At 54.7% G+C, this 24,558-nt stretch overlaps 9 protein-coding genes across 9 annotated transcripts; 7 read left to right on the top strand and 2 right to left on the bottom strand.

Moving 5' to 3' along the window:
• Nucleotides 1–71: 71 nt before the first annotated feature.
• Nucleotides 72–915, top strand: LY79DRAFT_215182 (uncharacterized protein). Its single transcript, XM_060551566.1, has one exon. It carries the CDS (start codon nt 234–236, stop codon nt 720–722), a length of 489 nt encoding a protein of 162 aa, XP_060414091.1. The 5' UTR covers nt 72–233; the 3' UTR covers nt 723–915.
• Nucleotides 916–1,479: 564 nt separating this feature from the next.
• Nucleotides 1,480–3,621, bottom strand: LY79DRAFT_515558 (primase zinc finger protein; the record flags this gene model as incomplete). Its single annotated transcript, XM_060554727.1, has 1 exon — nt 1,480–3,621. One exon carries the CDS (start codon nt 3,619–3,621, stop codon nt 1,480–1,482), a length of 2,142 nt encoding a protein of 713 aa, XP_060414092.1.
• A 1,019-nt stretch (nt 3,622–4,640) lies between these two features.
• Nucleotides 4,641–5,954, top strand: LY79DRAFT_515646 (ribonuclease H2, subunit B; the record flags this gene model as incomplete). Its single annotated transcript, XM_060554736.1, has 1 exon — nt 4,641–5,954. One exon carries the CDS (start codon nt 4,641–4,643, stop codon nt 5,952–5,954), a length of 1,314 nt encoding a protein of 437 aa, XP_060414093.1.
• Nucleotides 5,955–6,040: 86 nt separating this feature from the next.
• LY79DRAFT_669821 (DASH complex subunit Duo1-domain-containing protein) lies at nt 6,041–6,785 on the bottom strand (the record flags this gene model as incomplete). Its single annotated transcript, XM_060563698.1, has 2 exons — nt 6,041–6,460; nt 6,522–6,785. 2 exons carry the CDS (start codon nt 6,783–6,785, stop codon nt 6,041–6,043), a joined length of 684 nt encoding a protein of 227 aa, XP_060414094.1.
• A 1,036-nt stretch (nt 6,786–7,821) lies between these two features.
• LY79DRAFT_669822 (uncharacterized protein) lies at nt 7,822–9,175 on the top strand (the record flags this gene model as incomplete). Its single annotated transcript, XM_060563699.1, has 2 exons — nt 7,822–8,612; nt 8,671–9,175. The coding sequence occupies 2 exons, from the start codon at nt 7,822–7,824 to the stop codon at nt 9,173–9,175; spliced, it is 1,296 nt and encodes a 431-aa protein (XP_060414095.1).
• A 901-nt stretch (nt 9,176–10,076) lies between these two features.
• LY79DRAFT_515604 (5'/3'-nucleotidase sure) lies at nt 10,077–12,787 on the top strand (the record flags this gene model as incomplete). The annotated part of the gene is made up of 3 exons (XM_060554731.1): nt 10,077–10,981; nt 11,047–11,112; nt 11,407–12,787. 3 exons carry the CDS (start codon nt 10,077–10,079, stop codon nt 12,785–12,787), a joined length of 2,352 nt encoding a protein of 783 aa, XP_060414096.1.
• A 101-nt stretch (nt 12,788–12,888) lies between these two features.
• LY79DRAFT_215219 (uncharacterized protein) lies at nt 12,889–13,772 on the top strand. The gene has a single exon (XM_060551567.1). It carries the CDS (start codon nt 12,990–12,992, stop codon nt 13,530–13,532), a length of 543 nt encoding a protein of 180 aa, XP_060414097.1. The 5' UTR covers nt 12,889–12,989; the 3' UTR covers nt 13,533–13,772.
• A 4,712-nt stretch (nt 13,773–18,484) lies between these two features.
• Nucleotides 18,485–19,413, top strand: LY79DRAFT_215398 (uncharacterized protein). The gene has a single exon (XM_060551568.1). The coding sequence runs from the start codon at nt 18,673–18,675 to the stop codon at nt 19,249–19,251; it is 579 nt and encodes a 192-aa protein (XP_060414098.1). The 5' UTR covers nt 18,485–18,672; the 3' UTR covers nt 19,252–19,413.
• A 93-nt stretch (nt 19,414–19,506) lies between these two features.
• Nucleotides 19,507–23,830, top strand: LY79DRAFT_669824 (calcium-translocating P-type ATPase; the record flags this gene model as incomplete). The annotated part of the gene is made up of 3 exons (XM_060563700.1): nt 19,507–19,562; nt 19,642–22,986; nt 23,041–23,830. 3 exons carry the CDS (start codon nt 19,507–19,509, stop codon nt 23,828–23,830), a joined length of 4,191 nt encoding a protein of 1,396 aa, XP_060414099.1.
• Nucleotides 23,831–24,558: the final 728 nt, after the last annotated feature.

A 24,558-nucleotide genomic window follows, 5' to 3' on the forward strand; every position in this document is an offset into this window, starting at 1 on the left:
GCAGTCATTTTTGCGTCTGGCATATACTCATTTATTGCACTGCGGACATACATTTAGTCGGATTGGAAACAGGGGCTTCTCGAGTCGCTGCTTCTGAACCACAAGGAACGGTTTACGCGGCACTGGTTCTCTGACGGATGTCAGAGCCAGCATCATAACACGGCTTGGTCAAGACTATGAACTGTCGTCCCAGCGCATTCAGGCTGTTGGACTCATAATGCCGGTGTATCTCAATGAAGGTGGGCCAAGCCTCAAGCTTCAACAGAACGCAACCATCTGCGTCGTCATCCGGCCTGTCAACGCTGATCTATAGAACTTCTCAGGTTTCCAGACTTTTATGCGGCATCTGGGAACAAAGGATTCCGATGACTGAGATGGGCCAGATCCATCGGGTCTTGGCAATAACCATCCGGGCCCGGGGATATCTTGAAGACAATGCACACAAAACACAGTTCTTAGGGTCCAAGAGCACGCTCCCTGCCAACCTAGCGCTACTAGGTACTATTGCCAGATTTAGTCGCCAGTCAGCCAAGCTGCATTGTATCGAAGACGGCGCCCTATCTGTCCACCTCACGAACTTATTGCCTAGACTAGGCCCAGCCAATCCAGGGCTAAATGTAAACGTTTGCTCATTCAACGACTTTAAGTTTGATTCAGCTATAGACGCAGATGCGAGAGTGGTTGTCTATAGGGTCCCGCTACAGTGCTTGATACTCTTCTAATATCTTTCTACATGGATATCTAGCTACTAGATGTCTTGAAAGAGTGCAGTAAGGCGTCTAAGTCTAGCCGTTCTAGGATTTTAACATTAAGCCGGACAACTTATACTTTTTACGCTCTTTCTCAAACTGCCTCTGCGGCTTCAACATGAGGAGACTAACGCAACTAGTAGGACCGGGGCTAGACTTGGGGTGCCGGCTTGGAGTGTAGCCCGGCTGACTTGCGGCCAAACGTGGCGCTCGTATCCGCTAGTTTAATAGGGGAGCGTCTTTGGACCCCAAAGAATCTCGAAGGACCGCAGAATACAGCTCCGCGCCCATGATAACAGATGGCGCAGAGAAAGTTCTACACATCATGGTTGGCGGGTTCCTAGCAAGGAAGCGGTTGACTACGGCATTGCAGCCACTGGGTCTCTGGCAAGCGGGAGCTGTGCTGCTACCAGTATGCTATGGAGAGAGATGTGGAGATGGATTGCGAACTGCTTTCTATAGGAGAAATGAACAAACAAACAGATAGTTGTGTAGTTATCTCGATAATGCTCGATGGATATCGCTCGGGAATCGGAAATATGACTTTGATTTCTGTTCATCCGTTCTTGAAAATCCGTGACGGGTACTCATGACCGCTCCAGGCGAACTCCTCTAGGTGTCATTACTCTGTTAAAACCCAGGCACCTCCCGCCCAACGGGAGTGCACTCCCGACCGATTTCCCTGTCCGTAATGGCCCCAAGACCCCAATAAAATGCTGCTGCTGATCTTTTACACAATAATCAAATCGTCATCGTCATCTTCAAAGGAAACCGACTGCTGCGGCATATCCACCCCTAGACTCTCTCTCCCGGCCTCGCGGATCCCCTTCTCCGTCACGAACCTCGTCTTCTTCCGCACTGGCGGCTTGTCGTTGCTCAGCTTGTCGCCGTCCTTCATCTTGGCCAGCTTGTCCTTTAGGTTGCCGCCCCAGCCGAAGCCGCTCTTGATCCCCGTGGCTGCCGATAGTGATGGTGCCCCGATCGACGAGCTGGACTGCGCGCTCTGCGGCCTCTTGCGTTTGATCGGGCTCAGATGGATCGCCAGTTCCTTACTCCTCGGAGCCATTAGGATCGAGTTCCTTGCCTCGACCCGCTGCCGCTCCTCGATCACGCTGGCGGACGCAGGTGCGGTGTTGCGGGCACGTTCCGACTGCTTCATGTATTCCTTTCCGGCGCCGGCGCCGATCTTGCTCAAGCGCTGCATGATCCCTCTTTCGCGCTCTTGGGCAAGCATTCGTCTTTTCAGTCCTTCCTCCTTTTCTCTTCGATCTGCAAGTGCCTGAGCTCCGTCGATGAGTTGCGCAGAACTCATGGACTTCGTGGCGAACCAATGGCTGTGTGTTTCTCGGTCGTATTTGCCTTTCTTTTGTTCAGGTTCTGGCTTCCGAAGTTCACGCGAGTTCCACCGGTGCTTTTCCCCGATACCGCCAAAGTCCATCGAGTTGACTTCCATGCGTGTCGCTCGTTGTTTGGTAACTGCCTCGTTGGTATGGAACTCACAGAACTCGGTCCGTTTTTTGTTGACCCATGAGTTGCAGAACTGGCCATCTTTCTTGACGGATTTGCAAAAGCCCAAGTCGCGAGCCTTTCCGATCTCCATGATGGTGTCCGCGTCAGAGTTGATTACCAGGCTGAACTTTCCGGTGGCTTCTCGACCCACCGGTGGTGGCATAATGGTCGGGTTCAAAATGGCCAAAACCGTACCTTCCGTGAGCTTCCAGAACCGGGTAAACCCTGAGTTGAAGAGGAATAACTCAAGCTCCCACTTGAGATCACAGAGCGTAATTACCATATACTTCCCTCTATCCGACTGCTTCCCATTCTGGTCTGGCCGGGGCTTGTGTTGACGAGGCTCTGATTTTTTTGCCACAATGGCAAAGACGACGATATCCTGTTCGATATCTGGAAGCTGAAACTCCGGGCCTTTGACTTTGCGCAGCAGTTCCGGCATTTGGAAGATCTTCTTCCCGGACAAGGTCCTTGTCAAGACCTGATGAGGAAGGATGCGCTGTGAAAGATGAAAGCTAGAGTATGGTTCGAAAGCTGACGCTTCGGCCTCGGGCACATCTGCAGGCGCGACCTTTTTGGGTTTCTGCCCAGCCATCATCCAGTCGGGTGGGGGCTCATAGAGACCTTGGGGATCATGGTCGTCTTTTGACGCCGGCGCCGACAGCGAAGGTATTCTGTCGAGTTTCCTTTGTCCATGTTCGGGATTGTCCTTACCACCTAGGATGTCCTCCCTACTGAACTGCGGCGCAGCATCGGGTTGCTCTGGAAGGTCGACCGCCTTCTCTTTGAAATGCTCAATCTCCTTCTGTCCGATGTCAAACACTGCAGACCGGGCCTGCCTAACCCTGTCTCTCAAATCCTGACGGTCAACCTCTTGCGTCCTTGCCGCGGCTAACCTCTCGTTGAAACTCAATGGTCGTTGAATCTCGCTCTGAGGTGCCGGGGTCCTCGACCTTTGAAGGTAACCGCCGAACTGCTGTCCATCTTGAGAGTTTGCATTCCTGCGCAGCACACTTGGTGCTCGTTTCAGCGAAACATCCTTTCCCTTGAGACCTTTGTCGATGCCTAGCAGGACTCGACTCGGCGATGTCTGTGATTGTGGGGGCTGCGTCTTCCGAATGGGAGAAACGGGAACTTCGATCGCAGCTTGCGACTCGGGCCGTGGAGCCACTCGACTTGCGCCAAGCCCTAGGACTCTTGATGCCGGCCTCTGCTGTTGCGGCGGTGGTGATCTGCGCCTGGGAGACACAGCTCCCGCAGTCCTCTCCCTTGCACTCTGGAGTTTCTTCAACCTCAACCGAGCCTGTATTTCCTGCAACTTCAACTGGAGTGTTTCCTCGTCCTCGTCCTCCTGGTCGTCCATCTCGTCTTGTAGGTTCAACGATCGGATTGATAATGTGGAATTGGCTCGTCCCCTTCTCAGCGGAGAAGGAGACGGTGATGTTCGATTCGCAAGACGTCTTAGGCGGTCGCGGCCTCCTGGTGTGCTAGCAAGGGCTTCGTGGGGAGATCGAGGGGGCCATTGAGGCTCGTTGGGTGGGGCTATCTCAATGTTATGATGTTGATCACGAAAGTCTCGTGGGATAACGAACCAGGAGGCATATTGCCAGACGGTTGGTCACAAGGACGCGGCGAGTAGCGCAGCGGTTGTCTTCCAGCCTTCCCAGAAGAAAGTTACTTGAATAGCGTTACGACGCTACAAGGCCCATGACCCGCCACAAGGCCTGGTCAGCTTCGCCTGCCGCAAGATACGATTGTTGGCAAAAATAAATGGTCTGTGCTGGCAAATAAAGGACCGTAATCCAAGAACAAAGGGGCGGCTGAGAACTCAGGTAAGGGAGTGCGGGCGGCTTAAAGGAGCGACGTCGTTGTTTGCAAGCTAAACCACCTAGTTATGAAAGGTAAGGTAAACCAACAGTATTCGTATGAAGAGTGCAGTCGGAATGCCTCAATCATTATCGATTTGTCGCATCTGAGCTTGTCGTCACGATAAGCCTGGAAGACTAGCCTCAAAAGAGGAGTTTGACGTACAGTGGTTCCTGGTTTTCCAGCGCTTTCATTGGCTGTAGTCGCGTTGTGCCCTGGAGACGCGCTCCACCTCTTCTAATTGAGTGGGCGCGTCGCGTCCACCGTCGTAGCCTGAACACAGCAGGGTCCAATTGCGACGGGTCTTACCACACGTCGTCGGTTCCGCCGGTTATACTTTCACGACGACTGCAAGCTTGCTTGTTCACTGCCAAATCCTTCTTCGTACGTCCGGTTTCTGCTTCGCGGCGCATTTTTGCATCTTCAACCAGACATCTTGGTCAATTGGTATTTTTCTTGTATAGTACTACATTGACTGAATGACTGCGTCGCTCACTTGGTCAACTGCATCCAGTCATGGCGAGAACAAGATCTACCAAGTCTGCACCGGCAGCCAAAACCGAAGCCACCAACGCTTCCTTGGCGGCCAAATACTCACTGCCTGAGGAGGAGTCGAGTCCCCCGAAGCTATTCATTATTCCCTACAAAGCCACAAAGGAGGCTCGTATAGTCTCCTTGCCCAACCCTCGCTACTCAAAACCGACTCGCTACCTCCTTTGCCCGGACACAGGCATCTATGAGTTCACAAAGATTGCGGCACCGAAGACAACACCCAGGAGCTGGCTAATCGAGACACCAGCTGGCAACCTGGAGAGAACGGGGCCCAAGGATGGATTGCGATTCGAAGCACATGTCACCAACGGCGCCGACCTCTTTGTTGCGACGCCGTTTGACCCCCTCTTTTTGCTCGTACCCGGCCTCTTCGGTCCTACCAACGCCAAAACGCCAGACATGAAGCGCCTCTTTCTTTCCAGCGACGACCATTTCGATGCGCTGTCTACGTCGTCCTCCCACTTATCCGAAGCCCTTCGATGCCCCAAGACCCGAGCCCTGCTCGAATCACGAATGGAGTCTATCAGCGATACCGTGGACGCTGGCGAGGAGAAGATGTACCGGCTGAGCGAGAAGAAACTTGTCCTTGAGATTCTCTCAAAGGCACGCTCCATGAGCTCCAAGGGTCTTCCCGCCAGCATGGAGGAGAAGTTCGTCAAGAAAGCCCTGGAGGCGCCCATCCAAGTACAGAAATCGCAGGCCATAGCTGTGAAGCAGGCTCCCGGGACGATCACTGACGAATTGAGTACACGCGCGTCGAAGAACGAACCCGGAGAGTCCCAGTCCTCTGTATCAACAGAAGACAGCACAACCACAGCTGTCTCGAACGCTTCAACAGCAGCTACTTCTGTTGCAACCGAGGTCGCGGAGGAAACGGTATCGAGCGCGATCTACGCATCTGACGAGGTCACAAGCCTCCAGAGGCTTAGGATTGCCTTCAGTTTCATCTGCTCTAGCTACATTGCGACGGGAATGACGGCGAATTTGAAAGAGCTTCTGGAAGACAAGGAGACGTCAGGTGTCAACTTCTCGCCGCTGGATGACTACTTGACTCAGCTCACCAAGCTTCGCGCCGAAGCTGCATCATCCCGGTCCATGGCCGACTACTCTAGGAAGCGCATGCTTGATGAGGAAGAGGAAGAGCTCCGCGCCGAAAAGAAGCGCAAGATGGAGGAGGAGAAGAAGAAGAAGGCCTCTCAGAGCCGCGGTGTTAAGGCTTTGGAGAAAGTCAACACCAAGGGCATGAAGAAGATGAGCGACTTTTTCAAGAAGAAATAGGCCGAGGTAGCCAGCGGCCGATCGACCGCCTGAATGCATAGTTGGGTATCGGTACTCGTTCACAGCAAACAACCTATATCATCCGTCTACTCCGTACCTCTTACCCGTCCCCGATATGCACCACGAGTGCTCGCCGCACCTCTGCCGATCCTCGATGTGCTACTCGAGTAGCCGTGACCGCGAGTGGTGCTAGTGGAACCACGCGCCCGACCGCGAGAGACACCTCGGCCACGCGGCGCATTGCCGACGGCCACCTGTCTCTGTCGCTCCTCCTCTTCCTCCTCTCTCTTTCTACGAGCAGCCTCGCGCCGCCTCTCTTCTTCGGCGGCTCGTCTCTCGGCCAGCTGCTGCTTCTGGACTGCCTCCGCCTCGACTTCCAAAAGGTCGTTGCTTGCGCCACGCCAATTGGGATTCAAAATGAGTCGCTGGTTATGCTCGGTTTGCGAAAGGATGCGAGTCCAGGTGTTGAGGAGGGTGGATGCGTTCGATACAGTACTGCCAACAGTCTGCGAGAGATGGGTCAGCTGCCGAGGTCAAGACGCAAGGGTGTTGGGCATAGTGACAAACATTCATGTTGCCTTTGGCCTTTTCGAGGGTGGTGATGATGCCCTCAATGGCAGCATTGATGTTACGCACACCCTCCAACTCTTTGCGCAACGCCGCCTCTTTGTCATAAGTGGTGTTCGGATTCGCCGGCGTCTTTGGCGGTGATTTAGGGGTCCTTGGTGTTCTAGGGGTCTTGGGCCGATCGGGTGGAGGGGCACCTTCGTCCTTGGGGCCGGGCGAGGCCCAGATGTCCTCGGTGAGGGAATCGTCGGTGTAGTCGGCCATGATGGTGTGGAAGGCGACCAGGGTCCAGCAGCAGCCACCTTAGCTTGTGGCCGAGGTATCCCTTAATTGGTTGTTATTGTTCCAGACTTGGATGGGGAGTAGATGTGATTTTTGTCGGAACGCGGTCTGGCCCGCCTGGACTCTGTTGTGACGAGGCGCGGCGCGGGGACGAACGACTGTGACGTTATTTGTTGATGGATTGAGACGTTCAGATTGGAGGTGCCGCCAGGTCGGCCGTTTGGGTGGAAAATGTGGGATGCGCCTGTGAGGGGCCGACAGACAGGCCCCGCCATGGGTAGTGTTAGGTGGGTACCTACTGTAGGCTGAGGCGGGTACTGCAACCCTGTTGTGGTCTACGCGAAAATTCGCGTCCCCTGATTACCATGGTCGACGCGTAGGTAAACGGAGTGGGGCTCGCTTAATCTGAATGCAAAATTGAGGCTTGACAGTGTTAGAGCGGAAGGTGCAGGTGCAAAACAGGGGGGCTGGGGCTGGTGCGCTGCGCTGCAGAGAACTCGGCTCCTGCCCACTTCACCGTCGGGTCACCTCACCCAGAATTCCCCAGCCTCTACATTTCCTACCTAGTCTCCAGCCTCCTCCCACGTTTTGTGCCCATTTCCTTTTGCATCCTAAGTGCTGCACCCCATGATCGCGAACATCACTCCATTCCACACATCCACATCTCACTTACAACACTTGTAGCCAGAGCAACCAGAGACATCACAAACTCTTCCATTTTTTATCTCTTTGCGCCTTCCTATCATTATCCAAAATCATCAGGTCTGTTCCCCTTACTGAACTCTGACCGCCTGAGTTCAGTCTGAGGCTTGAAAGAGTCCCCTTATCCTTTTATCGCCCTCACCTCATCTGTATCACCAAACACATCTCAACATCAGAACAATCCCGCGCATTCGCCACCCGACCCGGAATTGAGTGCGCACTTGAAGCATCACAGGAAAACTGAATAGGAAGTGACGGTGCATCAGTACTAGTCTACCCGGCCTGGCCTGCCTGCCCGCCCGCCCTTTCCTCCATAATGGCGACCACATTTGCAGCATCAACACCTTCACCTCCCCCTACCATCCGAACTCCACCAACGCCCAAACACGGCTGGAGTGACAACTGGGAACCCTACTCTCCTCGCAAATCGGCGCGCATTTCATCCCGTCGAGCTGCCAACCGAACTCCTTCTCCCCAGCCGCCATCCCACCGCACTCCTCCAAGGTCAACCCGCAAGTCCGTCGCACCTTCCATCGCCGCCGCCGCCATCATGTCGCCGGCCTCCACCCCTCAGAAGAAGCGCCAGCCCGCTCAAGACTCAGTTCGGAGGGCGCCTGGTTTCTTGTCCGCCGCAAGCAGTTCGCACGCCGCTGCATTGCTCGGAAGTGACAGCATGGACCGTCCATCCAACAGCACGTCCGTCACCCGCCGATCCGGTATGCTGCCTACCCCGGCCAAGACACCCAAGAAAGCGCCGTCCGAGAAGCAGACCGCCCAGATCAAGTCAGTAGCGCGCAATCTGTTTCCGACCGATGACGAGGCACTGGCTTCCTCGAAGAGAAAGCGAACCCCCAAGAAGTATTCCGGCAACTCGTTGGAGAGCTTCACTGCCACAGAAGTTGAACAGCAGATTGAGATTTTTACCGACTCGCAAGAACGCATTCCCGAGCCCGACAAGAGCATCGACAACCCGTTCTACGGCGATAGTGCCGCCGTTGACCGTGAGCCCCCTCGCCGCCGTAGCAAACGCAAGGTCGCAGTTCCTGGCGAAGCCGCCCAGCCTGTCGATGAGGCGCTCCAGCGTGAGGATGGCATGGTCTACGTCTTGTAAGTTTAACTTAACCCATGAACTTCTATAGCAGGAACATTGCTAATACCGTCGCAGTCGAGGAAAGAAGATTTTCCGCAAGTTCGCCGAGCCGGAGGACGAAGAGGACGATGAAGAGAGCAGTTCGGGCGAATCTCACATTCGGAAGCCTCTCACACGCTCTTCGATTAAGCCGCGCCTGTTGTTCCCTGTCGCGTCCAAGTCGTCAGCTATTGGCTCCACACTCGAGGAAGAAGAGGCTGTCACAGACATCGAAGATCATCACCTCGAGGAGCACGAGAAGGAGCCGGAGGAGTCTTCAGAGACCCCGGCTGGGACCCAGAACGAGTGCCCGCCAACCCCACAAGCGCCCAAGTTCGGCCTGACAGTTGCCACGCCGCCCGATACCAGACGTACTACTCGGTCTGGCCTGAAGTCTGAAGAAGCGACCCCGATCAAGCGTAAAGGCCGGCAGAGCCCCTTTGACGACTGGCCGCGGGTCAAGAGCCGCCATGAGAGCTCGTCTAGCAAACGCGCGGGAGACGACCTAGCAGTTCCTACCACCAAGCGGGCTCGTAATTGATGCGGATGGTCGAGGTCGTTTTGAGCGTCGTTCTTTGTATATCCAGGCAATTTGGAGTACGGGTCATTACTTCTCAATCAGGGCTATGGGATGAGGAAGTACAATTCTTGATAGGCTTTTGTGTAATGGTTACTTTACTTTCATGGGCTAGGGTCAGCAGAGGGCCTTATTCTTACTAGGGTAGACTTTGGTTTGTTGGGGGGATTCATGAATCACGGGCAAAACGCTCGTGGACTCCGCAGATGGGGACGGGCATTAGGAACGGTTTAGCTGTACGAAGGCCTAAGTTTGCGTGTGGTGTGAGAGCGCCTTGGCCGGCTCTTTGAGGTCTACAGTCTAGGACAACCAAGAATGAAGTCTATGCCTATCACTATCCCCTTTGTTCCGTGTCCTTCGTTGTGTTAGGTGTTAATGAATGACTGGTGAAGCTATTTCCAATGATTCAAAAGCATTGGGCTGAGATGGCCCAAGGGCAACCTGACCACTCAATGCTATGGGAAGGCCCAACGTTGGCCGCCGTTTCCTCCGAGAGCGGGCCAGGAACGCCCGTGTCCAACAAATGTCAACTTGCCCCACTATTGCAACCCCTCCATTCATCCCACTTTGCACTCCGAGTCTCTGCCACGTCGAGCTCCTCCCAACCAAACACTTGGGTACCTTAACTCAAGACTCACTATCAGTGAGATTCACCATCTCCATCATAAAGCTGCTAGCAGCCACTTTCCGACGCCCTTTAGCGCCACTATTTGGCGTGTGTCATCCCGAGGTCTACTGGTCATCGTGACCAAACCGCCAAGACCAAACCCAGTTCATCTTTTGCCGCGGGACATTTCTAACCCTCTTCTCTCCCTCTTCACAGGCATCAACTCAACTCATAAACAGCACCGCCACAACTGTCAGCATGCATATCCTCCTCACCAATGATGATGGCCCTCCGTCGCCTCACTCTTCCCCTTACGTCCACTCCCTCGTCCACCAGCTCGAGCAAGCCGGCCACGTCGTCTCCGTCTGTTTGCCGCACACCCAACGCTCCTGGATCGGCAAGGCGCACATGATCGGCCAGACCGTCAAGCCGCTGTATTACCGCCCTTCCAAAGAGGGCCTCTTCGGTACTGAGGGCATTACCTCAACGCGACCCTCAGCCAATGGTGCCCAAGACGAGTGGATTCTCGTCGATGGCACCCCAGCCTCATGCGTGCAGATTGGCCTGCACCACTTCTTCCAGGAGCGCGGCCCCATCGACCTTGTGCTCAGCGGGCCCAACTACGGCCGCAACACGACGGCCGTCTTTGCACTGAGCTCGGGCACGCTGGGCGGCGCGCTCGAGGCTGCCGTGTGTAAGCGCAGGGCCATTGCGTTAAGCTATGCATTCTTCTCGCGGAACCACGATCCCGTCATTATTGCGGGTGCAGCAAGGCACTCAGTCAAGGTCATTGAGAAGCTGTATCAGCAGTGGCCAGCCGGGGATGAGGTGGATCTGTACAGCGTCAACGTACCGCTTGTCGAGGGCGTCGAGACGCACAAGACGTACTTTACCAACATGCTGCAGAACTACTGGCGGGACGGCAGCTGCTTCCAGGAGATTGATGGAGATGCTGGCGACGAGGATGAAGAGGAGCAGAAGATCCGTGAGGGAGCGGGCGGCGAGGCACAGGGCGGCGACACGAGGAAGATCGAGACCGGAAGTGCCGGCGGACACAAACACAAGCACTTCAAATGGGCGCCCAGGTTCACTGATGTATACCAGAGCGTTGAGGAGGCGCCACCTGGCAACGATGGATGGGCCGTCAAAGAGGGCTATACGAGGTATGTGACTCATTTCTACGGGCAGTTTGCCGTCGTTTAGGCTCCATACTGACTTATCAACGCAGCGTGACGCCCCTGAAGGCCAATTTCTGGCATGCTTCTGAGCATCTACACCAGAAGGAGCTGATTCTGTAAGTGGGCCCTTGAGTTCAATGATACGTGGAGCGAGGGAGGGGGTCAGGCGACCACGGTGCCTCTGAAAGCGTGACATGGCGAAAGAAGCAAGGTAGGGTGTCAGGACGTTATTACACGAAAGTATGAATCACGAAAGCACGGCACCAGGGGGGCAAGAGAGAACAAGCAAGACGGATTTAGAGGGCAGCGGGCGGTCTCGGCATGTACTCTTACGCTCTCGATCACTTGTTTCTCCCCCCCCCGAAGCCAATAGATCACGGAAGCATTTTCTTACGTCTTTTTGTCTGTAGTGACAATCATCAAACTGAAGGGTCTGCCGAGGAGCAGGCGGCGCCTTCGACCAACCTCCCCGTGAGGAACACCACCGTGGTTCCAGAACAGTCAACCAATGCCGTTCCGGATCCAAAGTTCCACGCCGTTATCAACTATGAGGATCCGTACGTCCAGCCCCTAATCCTCAAGGCCATGGAGCGCCTCTTCCCGGACGCCTACTGCTTCCTCCCGGTACCCTCTGAATCCACCCTTGGGGCAGCAATCCCGACCCCAGACACCAAAATTCTACACATCGCGCAGTACGAATCCCTCGACTTTGACCACGTTGCCTCGCATCCGTCCACGACCCTCGTGAATAGTTACATCATTCGCAAGGCGCTCATCCGGAAGCACTATCTGTCGTCAACTGTGGACCACTGGGTCGCGAAGCACCCTGATTCTTCCTTGAAAACCCATGTCAAGCGAGGGGACCACTTTGAGGTCGACTACGCCGAGTTCCTAGACGACGCGCTCGTCGAGGCGTTTGACCTGCGAGAGAGCATGGACAGAAACGAGAGCATCGAGGAGGAGGACAAGAGGGAGTGGTGGATCTTAAAGCCGGGGATGAGCGATCGTGGGCAGGGGATCCGGCTGTTCAGCTCGATGGAGGAACTGCAGGGCATCTTTGACGAGTGGGAAGAGGAGAGGCCAGACAGCGACGACGAAGACGAAGGAGCGGAGGCGGGGGCAATGGACCAGAGCGCAAAGGGAGACTACATCACGACCTCGCACCTCCGCCACTTCATTGCCCAGCCCTACATCCACCCGCCATTGCTCCTGCCGGGCGACGCGCGCAAGTTCCACATCCGCACATACGTCCTCTGCGTCGGCAGTCTCGACGTCTACGTCTACCGGCCGATGCTGGCGCTGTTCGCCGGAAAGACCTACCGTGCGCCGTGGGAGGACGCGGACCTCGACGGGCACCTGACGAACACCTGCCTTCAGGGCGGGCAGGAGGACCCCGCCCTGCCGGCCGTGAAGCAGTTCTGGGATCTCGTCTCGTCGGGGGCCCTACCCGCGGAGACGGCCGAGGGCGTCTTTGCGCGCATCTGCGACGTCACGGGGGAGATCTTTGGGGCCGCCGCCAGGGAGATGACGATCCATTTCCAGCCGCTGGGCAACGCATTCGAGGTGTTCGGCTTGGACTTCTTGGTGGACGCCGAGGCAAGGCCGTGGCTGCTCGAGGTGAACTCATTCCCAGACTTCAAGCAGACAGGCGGGGACCTGAAGGGGGTCGTCAGCGGGTTCTGGGAGGAGACGCTCAGGACGGCTGTCGGCGGATTCTTTGGCGTTGAGGCCGAGGGTAATGCGTCTGGTGACATGGTCCGCGTCCGACGGGTTGAACTGGGGAGGCGGTGAGAGAGGCAACGACGGGATGGAAGGAGGAGGCCTCCTTTGGCTCGACCTTGCGAGTCGACGAGTTGAGGGCTGTGGCAAGGTTCACTCACAGAAAGAAAAGCACGCGTTATGAAAAAAAAGAGGTTAGAAAGGCATATTGGGAGTTGCGCATTAGAAAGACACTTATTCACAATGCTATTATGAGGCAGAAACACCAACCGGCATGACATGGTTCTTGGCATGGCAAGGCAGATCAAGCTCCCCACAGTATCACATTCGTTTTCTCGTCCGCGACTCCGAAATATCTCTAGTCCCTGCATCATCGCCGCCGCTGCTGTCGCCGTCGTCGTCGGAGAATTGTCGCGTGATGTTGCAAATCGCCAAGACACAACGATCTCTGGCCCAGTCGATTAGGTACCACGCCCTCCAGGGGCTGCCAAGAGGACGGGAACTAAGAAACCTTAGCTTCCTTTTTTTCTGCGCTCTGCATCCATCAGCGTCTTGGGGGCCAGGCCTGCAGTACAGTATACAACGCTTGCCAAGCGCTTGCCAAGAAAGGTCTTGCAAAGAACACACACAGGCACACACACACACACACACACACACACACACACACTCTCTCTCTCTCTCTCTCTCTCTCTCTCTCTCTCTCTCTCTCTCTCTCTCTCTCTCTCTCTCTCTCTCTCTCTCTCTCTCTCTCTCTCTCTCTCTCTCTCTCTCTCTCTCTCACTCTCTATTCCTCGCATACTCGTTTTCTCAAAGATGAGCAGGCTTTTGCTACTGGCCGAGCCTATCTTGTACTTATTAACTCTATGCGGTTGCAGGGTGGTTTCTATGTGCGCCGGTTGTTCAGATGCCCTTTTCCCTTCCAAGAAGTTCGGAATTGATTCCATTGGAAGCTTGGCAGCCATGGCATTTCTTCTAGACTTTGAGAGAAGCGGTTAGTCACGTTGCGCCCCTAGCACAACGACGATTAGGGCCCCAAGGCTTGACTCGACCCTCGGAGTCCATCGGGGTTTTAACGGCAGTTGTCGTCAGCAGTCGATACCGGCCTAGGCAGGTCGTTGGTCGATGTGGTTGTTTCCGCAATGAAACATGATCGCGGGGGCGATGCACAGCCTCAATGGCGGGCTTGAGTTGCCTTCCCTGATGAGGGCAACGTACCGGTAACCGCATCGCTTCAAGGTGGTTGCAGACCAACCCGTTATCAGTGTGGAAAGACAGACCGAATCGTTGATCAATGACCTCACACGGCAAAAAGTATATCCAATCGCATGGAGGGGGGGCCGACACTGCGGGCGCGGTCCGCGGCAGAAGGTGGGGTTTCTTCGGTGAAAAGCACTTGAGGGTTGCCACTCAGCCCGCCGTTCCCTGTCTCATCAGCTAGGCGATGGTGGTCGTATTGGTTGCAAGAGAGTTTCCGAAGCTGCTCAGCCCCATTCGATCTGCGTGGTCCGTCACGGTGTGCGAGCCGGTTGGTTGGCTGATTCAACAGTTCAGCGGCAGAATCGTTCTGGTGGCCAATTACGGAACATGAGTGGTGAGATGTGGACGGGTTCTTCTTCATCCTTTGCGTTGCTCCCCATCCCTCGAAAGGCGGTACCCGCTGTACTTTGGGCAGTCTGGGTTAATGACACTGGGAGTGCGGGGAGAATCAGGTCGAGCTGAATGTCTCGGACCGCGAGGTTGATGAGGTGGTGCTGGAGGAGAGATAGGCTAGGATCCGATGTCGTTGGTCAAACTTGACAGGTTCATGGGCTTCTTTTCGGTTCCGTCAAATTGGATTCTTTGGGTTAGTTCGTCACCTCCGGCGTTAAGTTGGCGAGTAATGGCTTTCAGACGAGAGTCGATAGACTTCCAGGCCATTTCGCGTTTGACTTGCCATTGGGTTTAGACTAGCTTGGAATGAGTTGATATTGAGTGTGGGGCAGATGCGGAGGTGAAGAAGCCTCAGGGCGGCTTGCGGACGGTGCATGACGGCAAGCTATCGATGATGTTTCGTCGGCTCTCGGATGGTTGAGACAACCGGGCGAGCCGCTGACAAGGCCGCCGTAATCAGCTAGATTGGAACAAGGACAAGGATATCTGGATGGTTGGATAAAATCTGCGACTTGGTCTCTGAGCTTTTTAGAGGCGCTGAACCTTGAACGGCAGTCATGTCCAACATACACAAGATATGGCCCGCAGGCTGTCGAGACCAGCTATGGCTTGCCCACAACCTATAGACAACGGAAAGGCGCCACGCAAGCAAAGACTGTGGATAAGCAGGGATGCGCATCGTTCTCCCTCCCGTCGATTGTCGGCGAGGGTAGCCTATAAAGCAAGTACCGGAATGAGTACCTACGACTACTCTGTATGCAGAGCAACAAGCCCCCCTTGCTAGCGAGTCAAACCGTTCGAATTAATCGACAGGAAGAAAGGAGACCGGGCATCTTGGGCGCACAGATCGGCCGACCGAAGACAGGGGGGCAATTTTGCCTACCGCTCCAGCATGCCAGCAAGCTCTGACAACAAACCGACAAGGTGAGGTATTCGCAGGAGTCAGTGGTGTGGAGTTGTCACAAAGGCCTGGATTCTAGACTCCCTCTCACTCTCTCCATCCTCCGTGGTGCCGGTCCCTTGCTCGTTTCCCACGGATATGCTTTCTGCCTGTCCGATTGGGTAAAGTCTCCGACGCCTCTCATATTGGTAACGAAACCAAGTAGTGGATCCCCGCCATTCCAGCGACGGGGTTATGGACAAGCTCCAAACCAAACAAAATGCATTGCAAAATTGCGCTGGACCTTTTTGAGCGATTTGCAACCTTGGGACTGATTCGGCGGTTGGAAGACAAGGAAAGGGAAAGGAAAAGATGGCGAAGAAAAAGAAGAAGAAAAGAAGAACAAAAAGGGAGAACGTTCGACACCGTTCGTCCTATTCCAACAGGTTGGCCACCATCATCGCAATTTGGTAGAGACGTCTTGGCAAAGCTCGTTACCGAATGCCAAGCGGTCGTCTCTTGATCTTGGTGGTCAACTGTGGATGGTGCGATGGGATTATGTGGGTTGTTCCCTCGTCAAGTCCCTCTCTCACTGTCTGGTTACTGCATCCCCTCACCTCTCCCTTCGCGTTTCGTCGTCGGATACGGCATCGAACCGAAAGGAGGCCCATGGCACAAGGTGCATAGCTTTGCCCGACTGCTCACCCACTTGCCGCCGTGAGCACGATCCTCTGGGGGTGTGCGGGCTTGCCCACGGTGTTGCTCGGCTCGGCGGGGGTGCTCTGATGGACAAGAGCCGCAATAGGCGGCAGGTGCATGATGGTGTAGATGGACGCGACAAGGCAGACCTGTAACCGTCATTGATGAGAGGTACAGATGCAGTAAGCTGCGCTTCCTTGCTCGGATATGAGGGGTAGGCAGTCCATCATGAGAGCTGCGAAATGTGATCGACTGGCGTCGTCATGATGCATGAATGTTGGCCGGAACTCTGTCTATACTCCGACCGCAGCGCCCTCTGCTGTTCCGTGCGCGTCGTTTACCACTGTCGCGTCGTTCGAGATGGTGTCCCACTTCACAGGCGACCTTGCAATAGCAGATGCAACTCTGCAACTTCCTAAAGCTCGCGGAAAATGGCACGCAGACGAGGCGACCGAGCGAGCATTGTGTCGCGTAGACCGACCCGGGCCCTTGTTTATTAGTAGCTGAGATGAGATGTGCAAAAGACCGGCCGTGCAGGCCCGAAAGCACTTCAAAAAGCCCCATCGAGTGGCCGTTGGTTGGCGTGATGATTATCTTGGCGTCTGGGTAGGGCGTACTCGGACGGGATGAGTTTTGCAAATATTGCTTGTATCAAACCTAAACCGCTGCGACCTGCCAGAATCGGGCAAGCCACCACGCGCTTCTGTCGCCTCCATGCGCCGTTATTGGCGCGTCGGTCTTCCAATGCTTGATCACAAGTGGTACAGAGCACTTCGCCCGAGGCACACCGTCAAGTGCTGTTCGTGTAAAAGAATAAGCCAAGCGTACGTAGGAAGAGGTGGTGTGCGTGGCAGCATCTCATCACCGAAATATGGCTTTCACGAGGTGCGACGGTCTGAAGCCAGCCGACTGGGCATACCCTTGCGGCAAGGTCAGCCCTTGATCCCCGGCTCCCCGGACCAGACAGACCTGACAGCCGGCAAGGCACAATAACCCAAGACTGCAGATGCGACACGAGAAAAGTGTATGAAAGAAAGGGAAAGCGCGCGAACGCCTGCTTCAAGGTTACATGGAACAACCTTGGAGACGACGACCGTCGGAAAGGCCAAGCTGGCGGACGCGTGACAGGCAGATGGAAGGGAATAGATGGCTTACACAGCGACATACGGATACATAGCAGTTGATTATTGGGATTGTCGAAGCTTTTTTAATGCGAAACGGTCTTCTGGTTGTCGATTGTGGGCCCGTCGCCTCATCAATGTAAACCTGCCATCGGGCATCTAGCCTGATCAACTGCATCTTACCGCACTGTAGGGGTAGGCGTTTCGGATTCTAAGGTTCCCATGATGCTGTTGTAGGTATGCTCAGACTTGGGGTGGTTGGCGAATCAACCGAGTCTTCATATACCGCCAGGCGTGGATGGTATCGAAACGGCTTGACTCGCTCTGTGGAGGGACAAAAAGAGGCACCATCCGATCGTGAGCGCTAGCCTTAGCCCATAGGCTATTATTGCTTATCCGTGAGGTGCTAGTAGTAGAGTAGGTAACAGCCAAGACGTGCCAGGCTGGCCAATGTTTTAGATCTTTCCATGAAAGAAAGAGAGGATGAATGAATGTGTGAGAGAGAAACTATCAGGTAGATTCCTCCGAGTGCAGACAAGGTAAACAGGCCGGCAGCAATTGGGCGTCGGGAGTCAACCTGCCGCTCAGCCTCGAGGAATAAGGGTCGTTGGTGAGGCATGCAGTACAGTGAAGCGTACAAAGGTGCACCCAGCAACAAAGAAACATGAGAAACAAGCTCGCAGGCAGCGGCGGAGTTATAAGCGAGAGGAAACAGAAAAACGTGCATCTCACGTTTGAGGTAGCTCTGGCGGTGGACTTGGCCGGAGAATATAGGTCGGATTTGATATGAAGGGGCGTGAGACGTGAGTAATGGCACACACAGTCTTCGCCGCATTGCATTTTTCGTCTTGCATCATGCCCTGATGTTCCAAGGCTAGAACCCTAGATCAACAAGTTCACCTTGGTTACGAATCATAAAGCCAGCAGAAGAGATAGCCCGACCACCTGGGTGTCCAGATACGCGTCTGCCATGGCATGCAATGCAATGTTAGCAGCGGCAGCGGCAGCGGGTACGGATGCAGAAATGGCCCCCCTCAGAGGCAGTCATTTTGGCTCGGTCGTTCATGCGTTGGTCGGAAAGGTACGCACCGACCTCCCGCGAGTAAAGGTAGGTAGCAGTTTAGATAGAGGAATTCAGCTGATCCACAGTTTGTTAATGAAGAGAGGAGACAAAGAAGGGGAAGAAGATGAAGCAGAAGAAGATGAAGCAGAAGAAGAAAAGGGAAGCGAAAAACGTACATGTACGCCTTGGCAACGTACTGTGTGAGATGGAAAGACCCCACACAGAGCCAGCCACAGCAATGGATCCTCCAGACTACCCTCGCCAAGTAGAGGGATGTACTTGACTTGGCCAAGAGGCGCGGGGATACTTGGGTCTACCCGGCCAAGACGAGCTTCTTTCTTCTACACTTACCCAGTGTAGGTAAGCAGCTACATTACTAGGTAGGAACCCTTCCAGCAGGCAGGGACATGACGCTAAACCATAGACACATAGAGTAGTAGCGCCCCTACTACGTAGTGCGAAGCACACCGGCCGACCCCTGCTTGGGACCTTTCTCTGGCCAATCAGGTGTACTTCTTTGCACTGCCTCAATTCTTGGCACCACATGTGCAAGATCCAAACCATCACTCCTATAGCGGCACATACAACTATGCATACAATCAAATCAGTCCATCGTTATGAGCACAACCGCCCTTCTTTCTGGAAGACGGGGGACCTGACAAGGGGGGCAAATGCTCCTCTCATCCTGTCTCTCTCTTCCCATGTCTTGTCTCTCTGCCAATTGCTTGTCTCGAGCTCTTCCTTCTCTCGCCAGCCTTGGCTTTTTTTTTTTCCCCCTTGTTACTGGAGTCGCCTGGAAATTGAAACGAACCTCACGTCCCATCTCTCCAGCCAACGTGCCTTCCCACCTACCTACCTTTCTTCTTTTCTCCGCTCGCGCTGTGCTTTGCTCTGCTTCGCCTGCCGCCATGTTGAGACAAGGACATTGCGCCTGAGAGGAGACCATATCTGCGTTCAACCGGCCAGCCTATCTCAATATTCCTTACTCCCCGCCGATACCAGTCGATACTCTACCCGCCGCCGCCGACGACGAGCAGCAACGACTTGGACCTCGTCTCATCATCACACGCGCCGGTGCGCTCTTCCTAATACAACCCGCCATACCGCTCCTTTTTATGCTTAATAACAACACGAGACGCCCACGTCGGTTTCGCTAATTACACCAAGGACGCGGGATTATTACCCATCACGGAATATAGCTAGCTGGCTCACTCAACTTTGATCGCTCTTTTTGCCTCCCGGCTGCCTCTTCCATTGTACCGACAGGCACAGCCTCACCTTACCTAATCTATTCACCACACTGGCAGCCTCTGTTCACCTTGCTTCATCATCAGACGACGCCGCACCAACCCGGCTGTGTTGCGGTTGATCCAGAGCCATGGATCCCAATTCCGCCCCTCAGGATGGCCCTGCGCCGCCACGGAGGAATCGAGCGTACGTTTGCGCGTCATGGCTTTTGTCGCCTCACCACCCTCTCACCAACCAAGTATAGAACTGACATTCTTCTTTCCAGTCCAACAATCACCATAGATCCCTCTGCCATCGGTGCTGATAACACGAATGCCGCACCGACCATGGCACAGGATCCCCCGAATGAAGCGTCCATCTCACCCATCCCCACCCGGGATGAAGGAGTCAGCCCAACGACCGTACCCGAAGGCGCTGCCGCCCCGTGGTCGCGGTCCCAGGAGAAGCCCCCAAAGCCGAAGCTTCGTGCCGACACGTCTTTTGATATCAAGGACAGCAGCAGACCCCAGAGCCCGCACAACGTATCAAGTCCAGTTGCGACTTTGAGAGGAAATGACCGCGCTTTCCTTGCCGTGCCCAGCAACTTGCGCTCCCGACAGAACTCGATCGACTCCGACGACATGTCCTCTCAGGGCGAGACTATCGCCGTCTTGAGCCAGTCGACTGAGAAGACCATGAAGCCCAGTCCCATGTCCAACGACAAGATTATGAACGACGAGGCCGCTCTGCAACCCGACAAGGGTAGCGAGGGCGACTTTGAGGTGGGAAACAACCCATTCGCCTTCACCCCCGGCCAGCTCAACAAGATGTTCAACCCAAAAAGTCTTGCTGCGTACTATGCGCTTGGAGGCTTGACTGGTATCGAAAAGGGTCTCCGGACTGATCGCAAGGCGGGTTTGAGCTTGGACGAGGCACATCTTGACGGACAAGTCTCATTCAGCGAGGCCACGAGCCACACCCGCTCTTCTGGTGATTTCAAAGAGAGCCAGATACCGGCGACGCCCCCGAGGCAGAGCACTGATCATGAGAGCAAGCGCGGCGATGGTGGCTTCTCTGACAGGAAGCGCGTTTTTCGAGATAACCGAATCCCTGAGAAGAAGGGCAAGACTCTCCTGGAGCTCATGTGGATCACCTACCAAGATAAGGTCCTCATGCTCTTGACCGCTGCTGCAGTTGTTTCATTGGCCATCGGCATCTACCAAACAGTGGGCTTGCCGCACGCACCCGACGAGCCAAGGGTCGAGTGGGTCGAGGGCGTTGCTATCGTCGTCGCCATTGCCATCGTCGTCATCGTGGGCTCCCTCAACGACTACAGCAAGGAAAGGCAATTTGCCAAATTGAACAAGAGGAAGAAGGACCGTAATGTCAAGGTTGTACGCTCGGGCAAGACCATCGAACTTTCTGTACATGATCTCTTGGCTGGCGATGTCATTCATCTCGAACCGGGTGATCTCGTCCCCGTCGACGGAATTCTCATCGAGGGCTTCAACGTCAAGTGTGACGAGTCCCAGGCTACCGGGGAGTCGGATATCATCAAGAAGCGGAACGGCGAGGAGGTTTTCAACGCCATCCAGAACGGTGACGACCCCAGGAAGCTCGACCCTTTCATCCAGTCCGGTGCTAGAATCATGGAGGGCGTCGGCACTTTCATGGTCACCTCAACCGGTATTCACTCATCTTTCGGAAAGACTCTTATGGCTCTGGATGAGGATCCCGAGGTTACACCGCTGCAGTCGAAGCTCAACAACATTGCCGAATACATCGCCAAACTCGGAGGTGCTGCAGGTCTCTTGCTCTTTGTCGTGTTGTTCATCGAATTCCTGGTCAAGCTTCCGAAGCAGCCGGCCTCCGTCACTCCGGCCCAGAAGGGACAGGACTTCATCAACATCGTTATCACCGTTGTCACCATTATTGTCGTGGCCGTACCGGAAGGTCTTCCTCTCGCTGTCACACTGGCCCTGTCGTTCGCAACGAGACGCATGCTGAGGGACCAAAACCTCGTCAGACACCTGAAGGCTTGCGAGGTCATGGGCAACGCCAACACCATTTGCTCGGACAAGACGGGAACCCTGACGCAAAACAAGATGCAGGTCGTTGCTGGCACAATCGGCACCACTCATCGTTTTGGTGGCCAGCGACCTTCCAGCTCTGACGGCGATGCCAACGCCGCGCTGGACGGCGCTGCTGACATCTCAATCGCCGAATTCGCCAAGATGCTCAGCGCGCCGGTCAAGGAGATTCTCGTCAAGTCCATCTCGCTCAACTCGACGGCGTTCGAGGGTGAGGTCGATGGTGAGAAGACATACGTTGGATCGAAGACCGAGACGGCCTTGCTCCTGTTGGCTCGTGACTACCTCGGCATGCACCCCGTCGCTGAGGAACGCGAGAACGCCAAGATCCTCCAACTTATCCCCTTCGATTCTGGCCGCAAGTGTATGGGCATCGTTGTTCAACTTCCGGATGGTCGCGCAAGAGTCTATGTCAAGGGTGCTTCCGAGATTGTTCTCGGAAAGTGCACCGAGATCTTCCGGGACCCGTCCCAGGACGCTACGCTCACGGAAATGACTGAGGCCAACTTCCAGACGATAAATACTCTCATCAACACCTACGCTTCTCGGTCGCTCCGAACCATCGGCCTTGCCTACAGGGACTTCGAGCAGTGGCCCCCTCGCAACGCCCGCCGCGTTGATGGAGGCGAGAACGTTGATTTCGATTTTATGTTCCGGACTATGGTCTTTGTCGGCATGGTCGGTATCCAGGACCCCTTGCGCGAGGGAGTTCCCGAGGCCGTCAGGCTTTGCCAGAAGGCGGGTGTCATGGTTCGCATGGTTACCGGAGACAACAAACTCACAGCCGAGGCCATCGCTAAGGAGTGTGGTATCCTGCAGCCCAACGGTCTCGTCATGGAAGGCCCCGAATTCCGCAACTTGACCAAGTCGGAGCAAGAAGCTATCATCCCACGGCTTTGCGTTCTTGCTCGCTCTAGCCCCGAGGACAAGCGTATTTTGGTGAAGCGCCTCAAGGCCCTAGGCGACATTGTCGCTGTAACCGGAGATGGAACCAATGATGCTCCCGCGCTCAAGACGGCTGACGTCGGCTTCTCCATGGGTATTGCTGGCACCGAGGTTGCCAAGGAAGCATCCTCTATCATTCTCATGGACGACAACTTCAACTCCATTGTGAAGGCCTTGAAGTGGGGTCGTGCCGTCAACGATGCCGTCAAGCGTTTTCTCCAGTTCCAGCTCACCGTCAACATCACTGCTGTCATTCTCACCTTCGTTACTGCGGTTAGCAGCACTTCAGTACTGACTGCGGTGCAACTGCTCTGGGTCAATTTGATCATGGACACTCTTGCTGCCCTCGCCCTCGCCACCGACCCCCCTCAAGACAGCGTCCTCGACAGGAAGCCCGAGAGGCGTGACTCGTCAATCATCACTACAACCATGTGGAAGATGATCCTCGGGCAGGCGGTTTACCAACTTGCGATTACCTTCATGCTTTTTTACGGAAAGGATGCGATTGTTCCTGGCCCCCAGCATGTCCCTGATGACCAGATCGCCACGTTGGTCTTTAACACCTTCGTATGGATGCAGATCTTTAACCAGTGGAAGTAAGTATATCAATCCGCAACATGCTGGTTTTCTATGGAACTAACCAATCGCAGCAACCGTCGCTTGGATAACAACTTCAATATTTTCGAAGGACTAACAAAGAACTATTTCTTCATCGGAATTAGTGCCATCATGATTGGAGGACAGGTTCTCATCGTCTTCGTTGGCGGTGCAGCCTTCCAGATCGCTTCCGAGGGCCAGACCGGCACGCAGTGGGTCCTAGCCATCATTCTGGGACTCATCTCAATTCCATTTGGTGTCATCATTCGACTCATTCCCGACACTCTCATCGAGCGCCTTGTTCCCGACTACCTCAAGCGCCGTGCCAAGAACACTGTCCCTGGTCTTACCGTGTCGGACGAGGAGCACTTCGAAATGTACCCGGCGCCACTTTCGGATGTCCGCAATGAGCTGGCGTTCATCAAGAGGATGAAAGGAGGACGCTTGAACAACCTCAAATTTGCGGTACAACACCCCCGCGAAACATTCTCACGCTCGCGCAGCCCGTCACACTCGCGCAGCAACTCCATCAAGACGCCGACGACGCCTACACGAGAGGACAGTTTCGGCTCAATGGCCGCCGCGACATCCAACTCTCGCAAGCGCTCCTACAGCTCGCGCAGTCGGTCCAACTCGGCCCTCGGCGCCCCGACTGTTATGGCGGGTATTGTGGCTGCCGGTATCGCAGCCAACTGGTCACCGGCGGACCGCAGACGTCGTGACAGCGACGACTTTGACAGCAACACCAGGAGAGGAGTCTCCCGAGATAATTCGATTCGCGAAGAACCTCGTGAGTCGATTGCGCACGAAAAGGGAGGAGACGAAACAGTGGCGCGTGAATGAGGAGTAAATTAATCGTCGCCTGATACTGGCGGCACCGTTTATATGGTAGAGCGGCGTTACGTGAGCGCAAAACAAAAAGCCCCAAAAAATAACACAGGATATATACGTACGAGTATAAGTTTCTCGGCGCGGTCATGCCCATCCCGCATGCCCACTACGCGCTCAGGAGGTTTACGCAACCTCCCTTTTTCTTTCTTTCTTTTTACTTTTCTTACTTTCAGCATAGAACCCGTCATGATTGACTAGGCCGGTGAACGATAAATTCGTTCGAGAGAATTCTTACTACAGAAAAAAAAACAAAGTTTTAATTCAAAAAAATAATACTCGCTCGCGTGACTTGAGATATGGCTGTGAAGTTGTCAAGAGGCAAAACAGCGTGAGTATATACAACTTCGAAGGCCACAGCTACGCCTCTTTGACGTTTGGCGTTTGCGCTTGGAGCCCGTATCTGAAATTCCCAACAGTACGTCTAAGGTCTCGCTGCATCGGCATGCGATGAAAGGGAGACGGGACTGGTGCATTGATGGAACAGTTTCCATTTGTCGGTTCGGCAGTTGGAAACATTGTGTGAAAGCAAGCGACTACATACGATTGGGATACCATAAAATAACTGATTCTTAGTGCGGCTGGGCCTGGATATGCATGTGAGGCCCCGTTTGGTGTTGGATTGACAATGAGGGGTGTTGACCGCAGTGTGTCTTATTGGGCGGTGGAGTGGGAGACTGTTC

Source organism: Colletotrichum navitas (assembly GCF_030913465.1).
Source record: "Colletotrichum navitas strain CBS 125086 chromosome Unknown LY79scaffold_30, whole genome shotgun sequence".
Lineage (NCBI taxonomy): Eukaryota > Fungi > Ascomycota > Sordariomycetes > Glomerellales > Glomerellaceae > Colletotrichum > Colletotrichum navitas.